The following is a 24,142-nucleotide window of genomic DNA, read 5'->3' as shown; positions in this document are numbered from 1 at the left end:
ACTCAGCTCTGCTCCATCACTATATGTCACACTCAGCTCTGCTCCATCACTATATGTCACACTCAGCTCTGCTCCATCACTACATGTCACACTCAGCTCTGCTCCATCACTATATGTCACACTCAGCTCTGCTCCATCACTATATGTCACACTCAGCTCTGCTCCATCACTACATGTCACACTCAGCTCTGCTCCATCACTACATGTCACACTCAGCTCTGCTCCATCACTACATGTCACACTCAGCTCTGCTCCATCACTATATGTCACACTCAGCTCTGCTCCATCACTACATGTCACACTCAGCTCTGCTCCATCACTACATGTCACACTCAGCTCTGCTCCATCACTATATGTCACACTCAGCTCTGCTCCATCACTATATGTCACACTCAGCTCTGCTCCATCACTATATGTCACACTCAGCTCTGCTCCATCACTACATGTCACACTCAGCTCTGCTCCATCACTATATGTCACACTCAGCTCTGCTCCATCACTACATGTCACACTCAGCTCTGCTCCATCACTACATGTCACACTCAGCTCTGCTCCATCACTATATGTCACACTCAGCTCTGCTCCATCACTACATGTCACACTCAGCTCTGCTCCATCCCTACATGTCACACTCAGCTCTGCTCCATCACTATATGTCACACTCAGCTCTGCTCCATCACTATATGTCACACTCAGCTCTGCTCCATCCCTACATGTCACACTCAGCTCTGCTCCATCACTATATGTCACACTCAGCTCTGCTCCATCACTATATGTCACACTCAGCTCTGCTCCATCACTATATGTCACACTCAGCTCTGCTCCATCACTGTATGTCACACTCGGCTCTGCTCCATCCCTACATGTCACACTCGGCTCTACTCCATCACTATATGTCACACTCAGCTCTGCTCCATCACTATATGTCACACTCGGCTCTGCTCCATCCCTACATGTCACACTCAGCTCTGCTCCATCCCTACATGTCACACTCAGCTCTGCTCCATCACTACATGTCACACTCAGCTCTGCTCCATCACTATATGTCACACTCAGCTCTGCTCCATCACTATATGTCACACTCGGCTCTGCTCCATCACTATATGTCACACTCAGCTCTGCTCCATCACTACATGTCACACTCAGCTCTGCTCCATCACTGTATGTCACACTCAGCTCTGCTCCATCCCTACATGTCACACTCAGCTCTGCTCCATCACTATATGTCACACTCAGCTCTGCTCCATCACTACATGTCACACTCAGCTCTGCTCCATCACTATATGTCACACTCGGCTCTGCTCCATCCCTACATGTCACACTCAGCTCTACTCCATCACTATATGTCACACTCAGCTCTGCTCCATCACTATATGTCACACTCAGCTCTGCTCCATCACTACATGTCACACTCAGCTCTGCTCCATCACTGTATGTCACACTCAGCTCTGCTCCATCCCTACATGTCACACTCAGCTCTGCTCCATCACTATATGTCACACTCAGCTCTGCTCCATCACTATATGTCACACTCGGCTCTGCTCCATCCCTACATGTCACACTCAGCTCTGCTCCATCACTATATGTCACACTCAGCTCTGCTCCATCACTATATGTCACACTCAGCTCTGCTCCATCACTACATGTCACACTCAGCTCTGCTCCATCCCTACATGTCACACTCAGCTCTGCTCCATCACTACATGTCACACTCAGCTCTGCTCCATCCCTACATGTCACACTCAGCTCTGCTCCATCACTACATGTCACACTCAGCTCTGCTCCATCCATATATGTCACACTCAGCTCTGCTCCATCACTATATGTCACACTCGGCTCTGCTCCATCCCTACATGTCACACTCAGCTCTGCTCCATCACTATATGTCACACTCAGCTCTGCTCCATCACTATATGTCACACTCAGCTCTGCTCCATCACTATATGTCACACTCAGCTCTGCTCCATCACTATATGTCACACTCGGCTCTGCTCCATCACTATATGACACACTCGGCTCTGCTCCATCACTATATGTCACACTCAGCTCTGCTCCATCACTATATGTCACACTCAGCTCTGCTCCATCCCTACAAGTCACACTCAGCTCTGCTCCATCACTATATGTCACACTCAGCTCTGCTCCATCCCTATATGTCACACTCAGCTCTGCTCCATCACTACATGTCACACTCAGCTCTGCTCCATCCCTACAAGTCACACTCAGCTCTGCTCCATCACTATATGTCACACTCAGCTCTGCTCCATCACTATATGTCACACTCAGCTCTGCTCCATCACTATATGTCACACTCGGCTCTGCTCCATCACTATATGTCACACTCAGCTCTGCTCCATCCCTATATGTCACACTCAGCTCAGCTCCATCACTATATGTCACACTCAGCTCTGCTCCATCCATATATGTCACACTCAGCTCTGCTCCATCCCTACATGTCACACTCAGCTCTGCTCCATCACTATATGTCACACTCAGCTCTGCTCCATCACTATATGTCACACTCAGCTCTGCTCCATCCCTACAAGTCACACTCAGCTCTGCTCCATCACTATATGTCACACTCAGCTCTGCTCCATCCCTATATGTCACACTCAGCTCTGCTCCATCACTATATGTCACACTCAGCTCTGCTCCATCCATATATGTCACACTCAGCTCTGCTCCATCACTATATGTCACACTCAGCTCTGCTCCATCCATATATGTCACACTCAGCTCTGCTCCATCCCTACATGTCACACTCAGCTCTGCTCCATCACTATATGTCACACTCAGCTCTGCTCCATCACTATATGTCACACTCAGCTCTGCTCCATCCCTACAAGTCACACTCAGCTCTGCTCCATCACTATATGTCACACTCAGCTCTGCTCCATCACTATATGTCACACTCAGCTCTGCTCCATCACTATATGTCACACTCGGCTCTGCTCCATCCCTACATGTCACACTCGGCTCTGCTCCATCACTATATGTCACACTCAGCTCTGCTCCATCACTATATGTCACACTCAGCTCTGCTCCATCCCTACATGTCACACTCAGCTCTGCTCCATCACTATATGTCACACTCAGCTCTGCTCCATCACTATATGTCACACTCAGCTCTGCTCCATCCCTACAAGTCACACTCAGCTCTGCTCCATCACTATATGTCACACTCAGCTCTGCTCCATCACTATATGTCACACTCAGCTCTGCTCCATCACTATATGTCACACTCGGCTCTGCTCCATCCCTACATGTCACACTCGGCTCTGCTCCATCACTATATGTCACACTCAGCTCTACTCCATCACTATATGTCACACTCAGCTCTGCTCCATCACTATATGTCACACTCAGCTCTGCTCCATCACTACATGTCACACTCAGCTCTGCTCCATCACTATATGTCACACTCAGCTCTGCTCCATCACTATATGTCACACTCAGCTCTGCTCCATCACTATATGTCACACTCAGCTCTGCTCCATCACTACATGTCACACTCAGCTCTGCTCCATCACTATATGTCACACTCGGCTCTACTCCATCCCTACATGTCACACTCGGCTCTGCTCCATCACTATATGTCACACTCGGCTCTGCTCCATCACTATATGTCACACTCAGCTCTGCTCCATCACTATATGTCACACTCAGCTCTGCTCCATCACTATATGTCACACTCAGCTCTGCTCCATCACTATATGTCACACTCAGCTCTGCTCCATCACTATATGTCACACTCAGCTCTGCTCCATCACTATATGTCACACTCAGCTCTGCTCCATCACTATATGTCACACTCAGCTCTGCTCCATCACTGTATGTCACACTCAGCTCTGCTCCATCACTATATGTCACACTCGGCTCTACTCCATCCCTACATGTCACACTCGGCTCTGCTCCATCACTATATGTCACACTCAGCTCTGCTCCATCACTATATGTCACACTCAGCTCTGCTCCATCACTATATGTCACACTCAGCTCTGCTCCATCACTATATGTCACACTCAGCTCTGCTCCATCACTATATGTCACACTCAGCTCTGCTCCATCACTACATGTCACACTCAGCTCTGCTCCATCACTATATGTCACACTCAGCTCTGCTCCATCACTATATGTCACACTCAGCTCTGCTCCATCACTATATGTCACACTCAGCTCTGCTCCATCACTATATGTCAAACTCAGCTCTGCTCCATCACTATATGTCACACTCAGCTCTGCTCCATCACTGTATGTCACACTCGGCTCTGCTCCATCCCTACATGTCACACTCGGCTCTACTCCATCACTATATGTCACACTCAGCTCTGCTCCATCACTATATGTCACACTCGGCTCTGCTCCATCCCTACATGTCACACTCAGCTCTGCTCCATCACTATATGTCACACTCAGCTCTGCTCCATCACTACATGTCACACTCAGCTCTGCTCCATCACTGTATGTCACACTCAGCTCTGCTCCATCACTATATGTCACACTCGGCTCTGCTCCATCCCTACATGTCACACTCAGCTCTGCTCCATCACTACATGTCACACTCAGCTCTGCTCCATCACTATATGTCACACTCAGCTCTGCTCCATCACTATATGTCACACTCGGCTCTGCTCCATCACTATATGTCACACTCAGCTCTGCTCCATCACTACATGTCACACTCAGCTCTGCTCCATCACTATATGTCACACTCGGCTCTGCTCCATCCCTATATGTCACACTCAGCTCTGCTCCATCACTATATGTCACACTCAGCTCTGCTCCATCCCTACATGTCACACTCAGCTCTGCTCCATCACTATATGTCACACTCAGCTCTGCTCCATCACTATATGTCACACTCGGCTCTGCTCCATCCCTACATGTCACACTCAGCTCTGCTCCATCACTATATGTCACACTCAGCTCTGCTCCATCACTATATGTCACACTCAGCTCTGCTCCATCACTACATGTCACACTCAGCTCTGCTCCATCACTATATGTCACACTCAGCTCTGCTCCATCACTATATGTCACACTCGGCTCTGCTCCATCCCTACATGTCACACTCAGCTCTGCTCCATCACTACATGTCACACTCAGCTCTGCTCCATCACTATATGTCACACTCAGCTCTGCTCCATCACTATATGACACACTCGGCTCTGCTCCATCACTATATGTCACACTCAGCTCTGCTCCATCACTATATGTCACACTCAGCTCTGCTCCATCACTATATGTCACACTCGGCTCTGCTCCATCACTATATGTCACACTCAGCTCTGCTCCATCACTATATGTCACACTCAGCTCTGCTCCATCACTATATGTCACACTCAGCTCTGCTCCATCCCTACATGTCACACTCAGCTCTGCTCCATCACTATATGTCACACTCAGCTCTGCTCCATCACTATATGTCACACTCGGCTCTGCTCCATCCCTACATGTCACACTCAGCTCTGCTCCATCACTATATGTCACACTCAGCTCTGCTCCATCACTATATGTCACACTCAGCTCTGCTCCATCACTATATGTCACACTCGGCTCTGCTCCATCCCTACATGTCACACTCAGCTCTGCTCCATCACTACATGTCACACTCAGCTCTGCTCCATCACTATATGTCACACTCAGCTCTGCTCCATCACTATATGACACACTCGGCTCTGCTCCATCACTATATGTCACACTCAGCTCTGCTCCATCACTATATGTCACACTCGGCTCTGCTCCATCCCTATATGTCACACTCAGCTCTGCTCCATCACTATATGTCACACTCAGCTCTGCTCCATCCCTATATGTCACACTCAGCTCTGCTCCATCACTATATGTCACACTCGGCTCTGCTCCATCACTATATGACACACTCGGCTCTGCTCCATCACTATATGTCACACTCAGCTCTGCTCCATCACTATATGTCACACTCAGCTCTGCTCCATCCCTACAAGTCACACTCAGCTCTGCTCCATCACTATATGTCACACTCAGCTCTGCTCCATCACTATATGTCACACTCAGCTCTGCTCCATCACTATATGTCACACTCGGCTCTGCTCCATCCCTACATGTCACACTCAGCTCTGCTCCATCACTACATGTCACACTCAGCTCTGCTCCATCCCTACATGTCACACTCAGCTCTGCTCCATCACTACAAGTCACACTCAGCTCTGCTCCATCACTATATGTCACACTCAGCTCTGCTCCATCACTATATGTCACACTCAGCTCTGCTCCATCACTATATGTCACACTCAGCTCTGCTCCATCCCTATATGTCACACTCAGCTCTGCTCCATCCCTACATGTCACACTCAGCTCTGCTCCATCACTATATGTCACACTCAGCTCTGCTCCATCACTATATGTCACACTCAGCTCTGCTCCATCACTATATGACACACTCAGCTCTGCTCCATCCCTATATGTCACACTCAGCTCTGCTCCATCCCTACATGTCACACTCAGCTCTGCTCCATCACTATATGTCACACTCGGCTCTGCTCCATCCCTACATGTCACACTCAGCTCTGCTCCATGCCTATATGTCACACTCAGCTCTGCTCCATCACTATATGTCACACTCAGCTCTGCTCCATCCCTATATGTCACACTCAGCTCTGCTCCATCCCTACATGTCACACTCAGCTCTGCTCCATCACTATATGTCACACTCAGCTCTGCTCCATCCCTATATGTCACACTCAGCTCTGCTCCATCCCTACATGTCACACTCAGCTCTGCTCCATCACTATATGTCACACTCAGCTCTGCTCCATCACTATATGTCACACTCGGCTCTGCTCCATCCCTACATGTCACACTCAGCTCTGCTCCATGCCTATATGTCACACTCAGCTCTGCTCCATCACTATATGTCACACTCAGCTCTGCTCCATCACTATATGTCACACTCGGCTCTGCTCCATCCCTACATGTCACACTCAGCTCTGCTCCATCACTACATGTCACACTCAGCTCTGCTCCATCACTATATGTCACACTCAGCTCTGCTCCATCACTATATGACACACTCGGCTCTGCTCCATCACTATATGTCACACTCAGCTCTGCTCCATCACTATATGTCACACTCGGCTCTGCTCCATCCCTATATGTCACACTCAGCTCTGCTCCATCACTATATGTCACACTCAGCTCTGCTCCATCCCTATATGTCACACTCAGCTCTGCTCCATCACTATATGACACACTCGGCTCTGCTCCATCACTATATGTCACACTCAGCTCTGCTCCATCACTATATGTCACACTCAGCTCTGCTCCATCCCTACAAGTCACACTCAGCTCTGCTCCATCACTATATGTCACACTCAGCTCTGCTCCATCCCTATATGTCACACTCGGCTCTGCTCCATCACTATATGTCACACTCGGCTCTGCTCCATCACTACATGTCACACTCAGCTCTGCTCCATCACTATATGTCACACTCGGCTCTGCTCCATCACTACATGTCACACTCGGCTCTGCTCTATCACTACAAGTCACACTCAGCTCTGCTCCATCACTATATGTCACACTCAGCTCTGCTCCATCACTACATGTCACACTTAGCTCTGCTCCATCCCTACAAGTCACACTCAGCTCTGCTCCATCCCTATATGTCACACTCGGCTCTGCTCCATCCCTACATGTCACACTCGGCTCTGCTCCATCACTATATGTCACACTCGGCTCTGCTCCATCCCTACATGTCACACTCAGCTCTGCTCCATCACTATATGTCACACTCAGCTCTGCTCCATCACTATATGTCACACTCAGCTCTGCTCCATCCCTACATGTCACACTCAGCTCTGCTCCATCACTATATGTCACACTCAGCTCTGCTCCATCACTATATGTCACACTCAGCTCTGCTCCATCCCTACAAGTCACACTCAGCTCTGCTCCATCACTATATGTCACACTCAGCTCTGCTCCATCACTATATGTCACACTCGGCTCTGCTCCATCCCTACATGTCACACTCGGCTCTGCTCCATCACTATATGTCACACTCAGCTCTGCTCCATCACTATATGTCACACTCAGCTCTGCTCCATCACTATATGTCACACTCAGCTCTGCTCCATCACTATATGTCACACTCAGCTCTGCTCCATCACTACATGTCACACTCAGCTCTGCTCCATCACTATATGTCACACTCAGCTCTGCTCCATCACTGTATGTCACACTCAGCTCTGCTCCATCACTATATGTCACACTCGGCTCTACTCCATCCCTACATGTCACACTCGGCTCTGCTCCATCACTATATGTCACACTCAGCTCTGCTCCATCACTATATGTCACACTCAGCTCTGCTCCATCACTATATGTCACACTCAGCTCTGCTCCATCACTATATGTCACACTCAGCTCTGCTCCATCACTATATGTCACACTCAGCTCTGCTCCATCACTACATGTCACACTCAGCTCTGCTCCATCACTATATGTCACACTCAGCTCTGCTCCATCACTATATGTCACACTCAGCTCTGCTCCATCACTATATGTCACACTCAGCTCTGCTCCATCACTATATGTCACACTCAGCTCTGCTCCATCACTATATGTCACACTCAGCTCTGCTCCATCACTGTATGTCACACTCGGCTCTGCTCCATCCCTACATGTCACACTCGGCTCTACTCCATCACTATATGTCACACTCAGCTCTGCTCCATCACTATATGTCACACTCGGCTCTGCTCCATCCCTACATGTCACACTCAGCTCTGCTCCATCACTATATGTCACACTCAGCTCTGCTCCATCACTATATGTCACACTCAGCTCTGCTCCATCACTACATGTCACACTCAGCTCTGCTCCATCACTGTATGTCACACTCAGCTCTGCTCCATCACTATATGTCACACTCGGCTCTGCTCCATCCCTACATGTCACACTCAGCTCTGCTCCATCACTATATGTCACACTCGGCTCTGCTCCATCCCTATATGTCACACTCAGCTCTGCTCCATCCCTACATGTCACACTCGGCTCTGCTCCATCACTATATGTCACACTCAGCTCTGCTCCATCCCTACGTGTCACACTCGGCTCTGCTTCATCCCTATATGTCACACTCAGCTCTGCTCCATCCCTACATGTCACACTCGGCTCTGCTCCATCACTATATGTCACACTCGGCTCTGCTCCATCACTATATGTCACACTCGGCTCTGCTTCATCCCTACATGTCACACTCGGCTCTGCTCCATCACTATATGTCACACTCGGCTCTGCTCCATCCCTATATGTCACACTCAGCTCTGCTCCATCCCTACATGTCACACTCGGCTCTGCTCCATCACTATATGTCACACTCAGCTCTGCTCCATCCCTACGTGTCACACTCGGCTCTGCTTCATCCCTATATGTCACACTCAGCTCTGCTCCATCCCTACATGTCACACTCGGCTCTGCTCCATCACTATATGTCACACTCAGCTCTGCTCCATCCCTACGTGTCACACTCGGCTCTGCTTCATCCCTATATGTCACACTCAGCTCTGCTCCATCCCTACATGTCACACTCAGCTCTGCTCCATCACTCTATGTCACACTCAGCTCTGCTCCATCACTGTATGTCACACTCAGCTCTGCTCCATCACTATATGTCACACTCGGCTCTACTCCATCCCTACATGTCACACTCGGCTCTGCTCCATCACTATATGTCACACTCAGCTCTGCTCCATCACTATATGTCACACTCAGCTCTGCTCCATCACTATATGTCACACTCAGCTCTGCTCCATCACTATATGTCACACTCAGCTCTGCTCCATCACTATATGTCACACTCAGCTCTGCTCCATCACTACATGTCACACTCAGCTCTGCTCCATCACTATATGTCACACTCAGCTCTGCTCCATCACTATATGTCACACTCAGCTCTGCTCCATCACTATATGTCACACTCAGCTCTGCTCCATCACTACATGTCACACTCAGCTCTGCTCCATCACTACATGTCACACTCAGCTCTGCTCCATCACTACATGTCACACTCAGCTCTGCTCCATCACTATATGTCACACTCAGCTCTGCTCCATCACTACATGTCACACTCAGCTCTGCTCCATCACTACATGTCACACTCAGCTCTGCTCCATCACTATATGTCACACTCAGCTCTGCTCCATCACTATATGTCACACTCAGCTCTGCTCCATCACTATATGTCACACTCAGCTCTGCTCCATCACTACATGTCACACTCAGCTCTGCTCCATCACTATATGTCACACTCAGCTCTGCTCCATCACTACATGTCACACTCAGCTCTGCTCCATCACTACATGTCACACTCAGCTCTGCTCCATCACTATATGTCACACTCAGCTCTGCTCCATCACTACATGTCACACTCAGCTCTGCTCCATCCCTACATGTCACACTCAGCTCTGCTCCATCACTATATGTCACACTCAGCTCTGCTCCATCACTATATGTCACACTCAGCTCTGCTCCATCCCTACATGTCACACTCAGCTCTGCTCCATCACTATATGTCACACTCAGCTCTGCTCCATCACTATATGTCACACTCAGCTCTGCTCCATCCCTACATGTCACACTCAGCTCTGCTCCATCACTATATGTCACACTCAGCTCTGCTCCATCACTATATGTCACACTCGGCTCTGCTCCATCCCTACATGTCACACTCGGCTCTACTCCATCACTATATGTCACACTCAGCTCTGCTCCATCACTATATGTCACACTCGGCTCTGCTCCATCCCTACATGTCACACTCGGCTCTACTCCATCACTATATGTCACACTCAGCTCTGCTCCATCACTATATGTCACACTCAGCTCTGCTCCATCCCTACATGTCACACTCAGCTCTGCTCCATCACTACATGTCACACTCAGCTCTGCTCCATCACTATATGTCACACTCAGCTCTGCTCCATCACTATATGTCACACTCGGCTCTGCTCCATCCCTATATGTCACACTCGGCTCTGCTCCATCACTATATGTCACACTCAGCTCTGCTCCATCACTACATGTCACACTCAGCTCTGCTCCATCACTGTATGTCACACTCAGCTCTGCTCCATCCCTACATGTCACACTCAGCTCTGCTCCATCACTATATGTCACACTCAGCTCTGCTCCATCACTACATGTCACACTCAGCTCTGCTCCATCACTATATGTCACACTCGGCTCTGCTCCATCCCTACATGTCACACTCAGCTCTGCTCCATCACTATATGTCACACTCAGCTCTGCTCCATCACTATATGTCACACTCAGCTCTGCTCCATCCCTACATGTCACACTCAGCTCTGCTCCATCACTATATGTCACACTCAGCTCTGCTCCATCACTATATGTCACACTCGGCTCTGCTCCATCCCTACATGTCACACTCAGCTCTGCTCCATCACTATATGTCACACTCAGCTCTGCTCCATCACTATATGTCACACTCAGCTCTGCTCCATCACTACATGTCACACTCAGCTCTGCTCCATCCCTACATGTCACACTCAGCTCTGCTCCATCACTACATGTCACACTCAGCTCTGCTCCATCCCTACATGTCACACTCAGCTCTGCTCCATCACTACATGTCACACTCAGCTCTGCTCCATCCATATATGTCACACTCAGCTCTGCTCCATCACTATATGTCACACTCGGCTCTGCTCCATCCCTACATGTCACACTCAGCTCTGCTCCATCACTATATGTCACACTCAGCTCTGCTCCATCACTATATGTCACACTCAGCTCTGCTCCATCACTATATGTCACACTCAGCTCTGCTCCATCACTACATGTCACACTCAGCTCTGCTCCATCCCTACATGTCACACTCAGCTCTGCTCCATCACTACATGTCACACTCAGCTCTGCTCCATCCCTACATGTCACACTCAGCTCTGCTCCATCACTACATGTCACACTCAGCTCTGCTCCATCCATATATGTCACACTCAGCTCTGCTCCATCACTATATGTCACACTCGGCTCTGCTCCATCCCTACATGTCACACTCAGCTCTGCTCCATCACTACATGTCACACTCAGCTCTGCTCCATCCATATATGTCACACTCAGCTCTGCTCCATCACTACATGTCACACTCAGCTCTGCTCCATCCCTACATGTCACACTCAGCTCTGCTCCATCACTACATGTCACACTCAGCTCTGCTCCATCCATATATGTCACACTCAGCTCTGCTCCATCACTATATGTCACACTCAGCTCTGCTCCATCACTACATGTCACACTCAGCTCTGCTCCATCACTATATGTCACACTCAGCTCTGCTCCATCACTATATGTCACACTCGGCTCTGCTCCATCACTATATGACACACTCGGCTCTGCTCCATCACTATATGTCACACTCAGCTCTGCTCCATCACTATATGTCACACTCAGCTCTGCTCCATCCCTACAAGTCACACTCAGCTCTGCTCCATCACTATATGTCACACTCAGCTCTGCTCCATCCCTATATGTCACACTCAGCTCTGCTCCATCACTACATGTCACACTCAGCTCTGCTCCATCCCTACAAGTCACACTCAGCTCTGCTCCATCACTATATGTCACACTCAGCTCTGCTCCATCACTATATGTCACACTCAGCTCTGCTCCATCACTATATGTCACACTCGGCTCTGCTCCATCACTATATGTCACACTCAGCTCTGCTCCATCCCTATATGTCACACTCAGCTCAGCTCCATCACTATATGTCACACTCAGCTCTGCTCCATCCATATATGTCACACTCAGCTCTGCTCCATCCCTACATGTCACACTCAGCTCTGCTCCATCACTATATGTCACACTCAGCTCTGCTCCATCACTATATGTCACACTCAGCTCTGCTCCATCCCTACAAGTCACACTCAGCTCTGCTCCATCACTATATGTCACACTCAGCTCTGCTCCATCCCTATATGTCACACTCAGCTCTGCTCCATCACTATATGTCACACTCAGCTCTGCTCCATCCATATATGTCACACTCAGCTCTGCTCCATCACTATATGTCACACTCAGCTCTGCTCCATCCCTATATGTCACACTCAGCTCTGCTCCATCACTATATGTCACACTCAGCTCTGCTCCATCCATATATGTCACACTCAGCTCTGCTCCATCACTATATGTCACACTCAGCTCTGCTCCATCCATATATGTCACACTCAGCTCTGCTCCATCCCTACATGTCACACTCGGCTCTGCTCCATCCCTACATGTCACACTCAGCTCTGCTCCATCACTATATGTCACACTCAGCTCTGCTCCATCACTATATGTCACACTCAGCTCTGCTCCATCCCTACAAGTCACACTCAGCTCTGCTCCATCACTATATGTCACACTCAGCTCTGCTCCATCACTATATGTCACACTCAGCTCTGCTCCATCACTATATGTCACACTCGGCTCTGCTCCATCCCTACATGTCACACTCGGCTCTGCTCCATCACTATATGTCACACTCAGCTCTGCTCCATCACTATATGTCACACTCAGCTCTGCTCCATCACTATATGTCACACTCAGCTCTGCTCCATCCCTACATGTCACACTCAGCTCTGCTCCATCACTATATGTCACACTCAGCTCTGCTCCATCACTATATGTCACACTCAGCTCTGCTCCATCCCTACAAGTCACACTCAGCTCTGCTCCATCACTATATGTCACACTCAGCTCTGCTCCATCACTATATGTCACACTCAGCTCTGCTCCATCACTATATGTCACACTCGGCTCTGCTCCATCCCTACATGTCACACTCGGCTCTGCTCCATCACTATATGTCACACTCAGCTCTGCTCCATCACTATATGTCACACTCAGCTCTGCTCCATCACTATATGTCACACTCGGCTCTGCTCCATCCCTACATGTCACACTCAGCTCTGCTCCATCACTATATGTCACACTCAGCTCTGCTCCATCACTACATGTCACACTCAGCTCTGCTCCATCACTGTATGTCACACTCAGCTCTGCTCCATCACTATATGTCACACTCGGCTCTGCTCCATCCCTACATGTCACACTCAGCTCTGCTCCATCACTACATGTCACACTCAGCTCTGCTCCATCACTATATGTCACACTCAGCTCTGCTCCATCACTATATGTCACACTCAGCTCTGCTCCATCACTACATGTCACACTCAGCTCTGCTCCATCACTATATGTCACACTCGGCTCTGCTCCATCCCTATATGTCACACTCAGCTCTGCTCCATCACTATATGTCACACTCAGCTCTGCTCCATCCCTACATGTCACACTCAGCTCTGCTCCATCACTATATGTCACACTCAGCTCTGCTCCATCACTATATGTCACACTCGGCTCTGCTCCATCCCTACATGTCACACTCAGCTCTGCTCCATCACTATATGTCACACTCAGCTCTGCTCCATCACTATATGTCACACTCAGCTCTGCTCCATCACTACATGTCACACTCAGCTCTGCTCCATCACTATATGTCACACTCAGCTCTGCTCCATCACTATATGTCACACTCGGCTCTGCTCCATCCCTACATGTCACACTCAGCTCTGCTCCATCACTACATGTCACACTCAGCTCTGCTCCATCACTATATGTCACACTCAGCTCTGCTCCATCACTATATGACACACTCGGCTCTGCTCCATCACTATATGTCACACTCAGCTCTGCTCCATCACTATATGTCACACTCGGCTCTGCTCCATCCCTATATGTCACACTCAGCTCTGCTCCATCACTATATGTCACACTCAGCTCTGCTCCATCCCTATATGTCACACTCAGCTCTGCTCCATCACTATATGTCACACTCGGCTCTGCTCCATCACTATATGACACACTCGGCTCTGCTCCATCACTATATGTCACACTCAGCTCTGCTCCATCACTATATGTCACACTCAGCTCTGCTCCATCCCTACAAGTCACACTCAGCTCTGCTCCATCACTATATGTCACACTCAGCTCTGCTCCATCCCTATATGTCACACTCAGCTCTGCTCCATCACTATATGTCACACTCAGCTCTGCTCCATCACTGTATGTCACACTCGGCTCTGCTCCATCCCTACATGTCACACTCGGCTCTACTCCATCACTATATGTCACACTCAGCTCTGCTCCATCACTATATGTCACACTCGGCTCTGCTCCATCCCTACATGTCACACTCAGCTCTGCTCCATCACTATATGTCACACTCAGCTCTGCTCCATCACTACATGTCACACTCAGCTCTGCTCCATCACTGTATGTCACACTCAGCTCTGCTCCATCACTATATGTCACACTCGGCTCTGCTCCATCCCTACATGTCACACTCAGCTCTGCTCCATCACTACATGTCACACTCAGCTCTGCTCCATCACTATATGTCACACTCGGCTCTGCTCCATCACTATATGTCACACTCAGCTCTGCTCCATCACTACATGTCACACTCAGCTCTGCTCCATCACTGTATGTCACACTCAGCTCTGCTCCATCCCTACATGTCACACTCAGCTCTGCTCCATCACTATATGTCACACTCAGCTCTGCTCCATCACTATATGTCACACTCGGCTCTGCTCCATCCCTACATGTCACACTCAGCTCTGCTCCATCACTATATGTCACACTCAGCTCTGCTCCATCACTATATGTCACACTCAGCTCTGCTCCATCACTACATGTCACACTCAGCTCTGCTCCATCACTATATGTCACACTCAGCTCTGCTCCATCACTATATGTCACACTCGGCTCTGCTCCATCCCTACATGTCACACTCAGCTCTGCTCCATCACTACATGTCACACTCAGCTCTGCTCCATCACTATATGTCACACTCAGCTCTGCTCCATCACTATATGACACACTCGGCTCTGCTCCATCACTATATGTCACACTCAGCTCTGCTCCATCACTATATGTCACACTCGGCTCTGCTCCATCCCTATATGTCACACTCAGCTCTGCTCCATCACTATATGTCACACTCAGCTCTGCTCCATCCCTATATGTCACACTCAGCTCTGCTCCATCACTATATGTCACACTCGGCTCTGCTCCATCACTATATGACACACTCGGCTCTGCTCCATCACTATATGTCACACTCAGCTCTGCTCCATCACTATATGTCACACTCAGCTCTGCTCCATCCCTACAAGTCACACTCAGCTCTGCTCCATCACTATATGTCACACTCAGCTCTGCTCCATCACTATATGTCACACTCAGCTCTGCTCCATCACTATATGTCACACTCGGCTCTGCTCCATCCCTACATGTCACACTCAGCTCTGCTCCATCACTACATGTCACACTCAGCTCTGCTCCATCCCTACATGTCACACTCAGCTCTGCTCCATCACTACAAGTCACACTCAGCTCTGCTCCATCACTATATGTCACACTCAGCTCTGCTCCATCACTATATGTCACACTCAGCTCTGCTCCATCACTATATGTCACACTCAGCTCTGCTCCATCCCTATATGTCACACTCAGCTCTGCTCCATCCCTACATGTCACACTCAGCTCTGCTCCATCACTATATGTCACACTCAGCTCTGCTCCATCACTATATGTCACACTCAGCTCTGCTCCATCACTATATGACATACTCAGCTCTGCTCCATCCCTATATGTCACACTCAGCTCTGCTCCATCCCTACATGTCACACTCAGCTCTGCTCCATCAATATATGTCACACTCGGCTCTGCTCCATCCCTACATGTCACACTCAGCTCTGCTCCATGCCTATATGTCACACTCAGCTCTGCTCCATCACTATATGTCACACTCAGCTCTGCTCCATCCCTATATGTCACACTCAGCTCTGCTCCATCCCTACATGTCACACTCAGCTCTGCTCCATCACTATATGTCACACTCAGCTCTGCTCCATCCCTATATGTCACACTCAGCTCTGCTCCATCCCTACATGTCACACTCAGCTCTGCTCCATCACTATATGTCACACTCAGCTCTGCTCCATCACTATATGTCACACTCGGCTCTGCTCCATCCCTACATGTCACACTCAGCTCTGCTCCATGCCTATATGTCACACTCAGCTCTGCTCCATCACTATATGTCACACTCAGCTCTGCTCCATCACTATATGTCACACTCGGCTCTGCTCCATCCCTACATGTCACGCTCAGCTCTGCTCCATCACTACATGTCACACTCAGCTCTGCTCCATCACTATATGTCACACTCAGCTCTGCTCCATCACTATATGACACACTCGGCTCTGCTCCATCACTATATGTCACACTCAGCTCTGCTCCATCACTATATGTCACACTCGGCTCTGCTCCATCCCTATATGTCACACTCAGCTCTGCTCCATCACTATATGTCACACTCAGCTCTGCTCCATCCCTATATGTCACACTCAGCTCTGCTCCATCACTATATGACACACTCGGCTCTGCTCCATCACTATATGTCACACTCAGCTCTGCTCCATCACTATATGTCACACTCAGCTCTGCTCCATCCCTATATGTCACACTCGGCTCTGCTCCATCACTATATGTCACACTCGGCTCTGCTCCATCACTATATGTCACACTCAGCTCTGCTCCATCACTACATGTCACACTTAGCTCTGCTCCATCCCTACAAGTCACACTCAGCTCTGCTCCATCCCTATATGTCACACTCGGCTCTGCTCCATCACTACATGTCACACTCGGCTCTGCTCCATCACTATATGTCACACTCGGCTCTGCTCCATCACTACATGTCACACTCAGCTCTGCTCCATCACTATATGTCACACTCAGCTCTGCTCCATCACTACATGTCACACTCAGCTCTGCTCCATCCCTACAAGTCACACTCAGCTCTGCTCCATCCCTATATGTCACACTCGGCTCTGCTCCATCCCTATATGTCACACTCGGCTCTGCTCCATCACTATATGTCACACTCAGCTCTGCTCCATCACTACATGTCACACTCAGCTCTGCTCCATCCCTATATGTCACACTCGGCTCTGCTCCATCACTATATGTCACACTCAGCTCTGCTCCATCCCTATATGTCACACTCGGCTCTGCTCCATCACTATATGTCACACTCAGCTCTGCTCCATCACTACATGTCACACTCAGCTCTGCTCCATCACTATATGTCACACTCGGCTCTGCTCCATCCCTATATGTCACACTCGGCTCTGCTCCATCACTATATGTCACACTCGGCTCTGCTCCATCCCTATATGTCACACTCAGCTCTGCTCCATCACTATATGTCACACTCAGCTCTGCTCCATCACTACATGTCACACTCAGCTCTGCTCCATCACTATATGTCACACTCAGCTCTGCTCCATCACTATATGTCACACTCGGCTCTGCTCCATCCCTACATGTCACACTCAGCTCTGCTCCATCACTACATGTCACACTCAGCTCTGCTCCATCACTATATGTCACACTCAGCTCTGCTCCATCACTATATGACACACTCGGCTCTGCTCCATCACTATATGTCACACTCAGCTCTGCTCCATCACTATATGTCACACTCGGCTCTGCTCCATCCCTATATGTCACACTCAGCTCTGCTCCATCACTATATGTCACACTCAGCTCTGCTCCATCCCTATATGTCACACTCAGCTCTGCTCCATCACTATATGTCACACTCGGCTCTGCTCCATCACTATATGACACACTCGGCTCTGCTCCATCACTATATGTCACACTCAGCTCTGCTCCATCACTATATGTCACACTCAGCTCTGCTCCATCCCTACAAGTCACACTCAGCTCTGCTCCATCACTATATGTCACACTCAGCTCTGCTCCATCCCTATATGTCACACTCAGCTCTGCTCCATCACTATATGTCACACTCAGCTCTGCTCCATCACTGTATGTCACACTCGGCTCTGCTCCATCCCTACATGTCACACTCGGCTCTACTCCATCACTATATGTCACACTCAGCTCTGCTCCATCACTATATGTCACACTCGGCTCTGCTCCATCCCTACATGTCACACTCAGCTCTGCTCCATCACTATATGTCACACTCAGCTCTGCTCCATCACTACATGTCACACTCAGCTCTGCTCCATCACTGTATGTCACACTCAGCTCTGCTCCATCACTATATGTCACACTCGGCTCTGCTCCATCCCTACATGTCACACTCAGCTCTGCTCCATCCCTACATGTCACACTCAGCTCTGCTCCATCACTATATGTCACACTCAGCTCTGCTCCATCACTACATGTCACACTCAGCTCTGCTCCATCACTGTATGTCACACTCAGCTCTGCTCCATCACTATATGTCACACTCGGCTCTGCTCCATCACTATATGTCACACTCAGCTCTGCTCCATCACTACATGTCACACTCAGCTCTGCTCCATCACTGTATGTCACACTCAGCTCTGCTCCATCCCTACATGTCACACTCAGCTCTGCTCCATCACTATATGTCACACTCAGCTCTGCTCCATCACTATATGTCACACTCGGCTCTGCTCCATCCCTACATGTCACACTCAGCTCTGCTCCATCACTATATGTCACACTCAGCTCTGCTCCATCACTATATGTCACACTCAGCTCTGCTCCATCACTACATGTCACACTCAGCTCTGCTCCATCACTATATGTCACACTCAGCTCTGCTCCATCACTATATGTCACACTCGGCTCTGCTCCATCCCTACATGTCACACTCAGCTCTGCTCCATCACTACATGTCACACTCAGCTCTGCTCCATCACTATATGTCACACTCAGCTCTGCTCCATCACTATATGACACACTCGGCTCTGCTCCATCACTATATGTCACACTCAGCTCTGCTCCATCACTATATGTCACACTCGGCTCTGCTCCATCCCTATATGTCACACTCAGCTCTGCTCCATCACTATATGTCACACTCAGCTCTGCTCCATCCCTATATGTCACACTCAGCTCTGCTCCATCACTATATGTCACACTCGGCTCTGCTCCATCACTATATGACACACTCGGCTCTGCTCCATCACTATATGTCACACTCAGCTCTGCTCCATCACTATATGTCACACTCAGCTCTGCTCCATCCCTACAAGTCACACTCAGCTCTGCTCCATCACTATATGTCACACTCAGCTCTGCTCCATCACTATATGTCACACTCAGCTCTGCTCCATCACTATATGTCACACTCGGCTCTGCTCCATCCCTACATGTCACACTCAGCTCTGCTCCATCACTACATGTCACACTCAGCTCTGCTCCATCCCTACATGTCACACTCAGCTCTGCTCCATCACTACAAGTCACACTCAGCTCTGCTCCATCACTATATGTCACACTCAGCTCTGCTCCATCACTATATGTCACACTCAGCTCTGCTCCATCACTATATGTCACACTCAGCTCTGCTCCATCCCTATATGTCACACTCAGCTCTGCTCCATCCCTACATGTCACACTCAGCTCTGCTCCATCACTATATGTCACACTCAGCTCTGCTCCATCACTATATGTCACACTCAGCTCTGCTCCATCACTATATGACACACTCAGCTCTGCTCCATCCCTATATGTCACACTCAGCTCTGCTCCATCCCTACATGTCACACTCAGCTCTGCTCCATCAATATATGTCACACTCGGCTCTGCTCCATCCCTACATGTCACACTCAGCTCTGCTCCATGCCTATATGTCACACTCAGCTCTGCTCCATCACTATATGTCACACTCAGCTCTGCTCCATCCCTATATGTCACACTCAGCTCTGCTCCATCCCTACATGTCACACTCAGCTCTGCTCCATCACTATATGTCACACTCAGCTCTGCTCCATCCCTATATGTCACACTCAGCTCTGCTCCATCCCTACATGTCACACTCAGCTCTGCTCCATCACTATATGTCACACTCAGCTCTGCTCCATGCCTATATGTCACACTCAGCTCTGCTCCATCACTATATGTCACACTCAGCTCTGCTCCATCACTATATGTCACACTCAGCTCTGCTCCATCACTATATGTCACACTCAGCTCTGCTCCATCACTATATGTCACACTCAGCTCTGCTCCATCACTATATGTCACACTCAGCTCTGCTCCATCACTATATGACACACTCGGCTCTGCTCCATCACTATATGTCACACTCAGCTCTGCTCCATCACTATATGACACACTCGGCTCTGCTCCATCACTATATGTCACACTCGGCTCTGCTCCATCCCTACATGTCACGCTCAGCTCTGCTCCATCACTACATGTCACACTCAGCTCTGCTCCATCACTATATGTCACACTCAGCTCTGCTCCATCACTATATGACACACTCGGCTCTGCTCCATCACTATATGTCACACTCAGCTCTGCTCCATCACTATATGTCACACTCGGCTCTGCTCCATCACTATATGTCACACTCGGCTCTGCTCCATCCCTATATGTCACACTCAGCTCTGCTCCATCACTATATGTCACACTCAGCTCTGCTCCATCCCTATATGTCACACTCAGCTCTGCTCCATCACTATATGACACACTCGGCTCTGCTCCATCACTATATGTCACACTCAGCTCTGCTCCATCACTATATGTCACACTCAGCTCTGCTCCATCCCTATATGTCACACTCGGCTCTGCTCCATCACTATATGTCACACTCGGCTCTGCTCCATCACTATATGTCACACTCAGCTCTGCTCCATCACTACATGTCACACTTAGCTCTGCTCCATCCCTACAAGTCACACTCAGCTCTGCTCCATCCCTATATGTCACACTCGGCTCTGCTCCATCACTACATGTCACACTCGGCTCTGCTCCATCACTATATGTCACACTCGGCTCTGCTCCATCACTACATGTCACACTCAGCTCTGCTCCATCACTATATGTCACACTCAGCTCTGCTCCATCACTACATGTCACACTCAGCTCTGCTCCATCCCTACAAGTCACACTCAGCTCTGCTCCATCCCTATATGTCACACTCGGCTCTGCTCCATCCCTATATGTCACACTCGGCTCTGCTCCATCACTATATGTCACACTCAGCTCTGCTCCATCACTACATGTCACACTCAGCTCTGCTCCATCCCTATATGTCACACTCGGCTCTGCTCCATCACTATATGTCACAGTCAGCTCTGCTCCATCCCTATATGTCACACTCGGCTCTGCTCCATCACTATATGTCACACTCAGCTCTGCTCCATCACTACATGTCACACTCAGCTCTGCTCCATCACTATATGTCACACTCGGCTCTGCTCCATCCCTATATGTCACACTCGGCTCTGCTCCATCACTATATGTCACACTCGGCTCTGCTCCATCCCTATATGTCACACTCAGCTCTGCTCCATCCCTATATGTCACACTCAGCTCTGCTCCATCACTATATGTCACACTCAGCTCTGCTCCATCACTACATGTCACACTCAGCTCTGCTCCATCCCTACATGTCACACTCAGCTCGGTGTCTCTTACCGTGGACGTGGCCGCTGTCCCGGGCTCCGCTCCCGCAGTTCTCCAGCTGCCCCCCGTCCTTCAGGCAGTCGTCCGTCTTCCTGGGGGTCCCCGGGGGGTCTGTGGCGCTCTGGACGTCGCCGTCGTGGCAGGAGCAGGGGGTCTGCATGATGCCGCACGGGTGGAGGCTGCTGCTGCTGGTCAGACAGGTGTGCAGCCACTTGCAGAGCATCTGACACGCGGCTTTCCGGGGGCTGCGGTTCCCCAGGACCAGGTACTCCAGAGAGAAGTCGGTGTCCTGCGGCCGCGGCTCTTCCTTCCCCCGCTGCTCTTCCTTCCCCCGCGGCCGCTGCTCTTCCTTCCCCCGCGGGTCTCCCTTCCCCCGCGGCCGCGGCTCTTCCTTCCCCTGCGGGTCTCCCTTCCCCCGCGGCCGGGCGTCCTTCCCCTGCGGGTCTTCCTTCCCCTGCGGGTCTTCCTTCCCCCGCGGCTCTTCCTTCCCCTGCGGGTCTCCCTTCCCCCGCGGCCGCGGCTCTTCCTTCCCCTGCGGGTCTCCCTTCCCCCGCGGCCGGGCGTCCTTCCCCTGCGGGTCTTCCTCGGGGGGCGGGCTCTGGCGCATCTGCAGGAACTGCTTGTTGGACTGCAGGAAGGAGAATCGCACGGAGCTGTCGCACAGTTGCAGGACGTCGTCGAAGCTCTCCAGCCCCAGGTAGGTCCGCGTGGACTCCAGGAACGAGTCGAACTGCGCGGTGCGGATCCGCTGCTGCTCGCAGATGCCCGGCGGCTTGGACACCTTGACGTACAGCGTGTACCGCCGCGGGTCCGGGTTCTGCACGATCCAGGCGCACAGCGACTCGTTCAGCGGGAAGAGCGACAGGGACGAGAAGTGGCCGTAGAATTCCCCCTGTACCCGGGTGGTGCAGGCGCCGAGTCCCAGGTCCGGGCTGCCGGCGGCCGGGCAGAGCAGGAGCAGCAGCGGCAGGGCGGCGGGCAGGAGGGCTCGGGGGGCCGCGGGCAGGAGGGCTCGGGGGGCCGCAGGGCGCCTCATCCTAGGTCTCGGCTCCGGCGGAATCGCAGGTAATTGTCGGGCAGGGGCCAGATCTGGGACATAACAGGTGGAGCGGCGCTGCGAGGCGTCAGGAACGCGTCCTGCCGGGTGTGCTGGAGTCCGGCGCCCTCCGGTGGCCGCTGGCGGAACCTGCGGAAGACAGAGACACGGTACGGTCAGGACACGGTACGGTCAGGAGACAGATACGCATCACATCCCGTCTGCCGTCTTTATAGTGTGCACAGCTTTTATGACATCTACAGAAACGGATCCATTATTATATCAGAACATAATAAAGACGGATCCGTTATTAGAACAGAACACATAAAGACACATCCGTTACAGGTTGATACATTGTGTCCAGGATCTCGCAACAAAGTATCAAAGAAGAAAACTCATCTGGCTCCTTCCCCAATCGGATCCTTGGTTTTCACATTGCTCCATTTTTTTTTTTCTTTTCTGATACTGGATCCCGTTACAGAGCAGATCACCAGATCCCCAGGATCCCCATTCACACGTTCAGTAATCATCCGGTACGATGGATCCGGAGATGATGTTGTGCAGAGA

General features: G+C 50.3%; 2 protein-coding genes across 3 annotated transcripts in view; both read right to left on the bottom strand.

Annotated features, from left to right (window-relative positions):
* The window catches only part of LOC138643166 (adhesion G protein-coupled receptor B1-like), a 572,016-nt gene extending 549,172 nt beyond the window's left edge, over window positions 1–22,844 (bottom strand). For both annotated transcript variants that reach the window (XM_069731992.1, XM_069731993.1), the window contains exon 1: window positions 22,552–22,844. In XM_069731992.1, the coding sequence (XP_069588093.1) occupies window positions 22,552–22,762 (211 nt within the window). In that variant the 5' untranslated portion in view covers window positions 22,763–22,844. The remainder of the gene's footprint in view (window positions 1–22,551) is intronic.
* Window positions 22,845–23,095: 251 nt separating this feature from the next.
* LOC138643474 (adhesion G protein-coupled receptor B1-like) lies at window positions 23,096–23,651 on the bottom strand (the record flags this gene model as incomplete). Its single annotated transcript, XM_069732380.1, has 1 exon — window positions 23,096–23,651. A coding segment is annotated over exon 1 (480 nt), but the record flags the coding sequence as incomplete, so codon positions are not given.
* Between the last annotated feature and the right edge of the window lie 491 nt (window positions 23,652–24,142).

Source organism: Ranitomeya imitator, chromosome 6 (genome assembly GCF_032444005.1).
Source record: "Ranitomeya imitator isolate aRanImi1 chromosome 6, aRanImi1.pri, whole genome shotgun sequence".
Classification (NCBI taxonomy): domain Eukaryota; kingdom Metazoa; phylum Chordata; class Amphibia; order Anura; family Dendrobatidae; genus Ranitomeya; species Ranitomeya imitator.
Note: the sequence above shows the minus strand (reverse complement) of the source record. Positions and strands in the feature narration are given on the sequence as shown.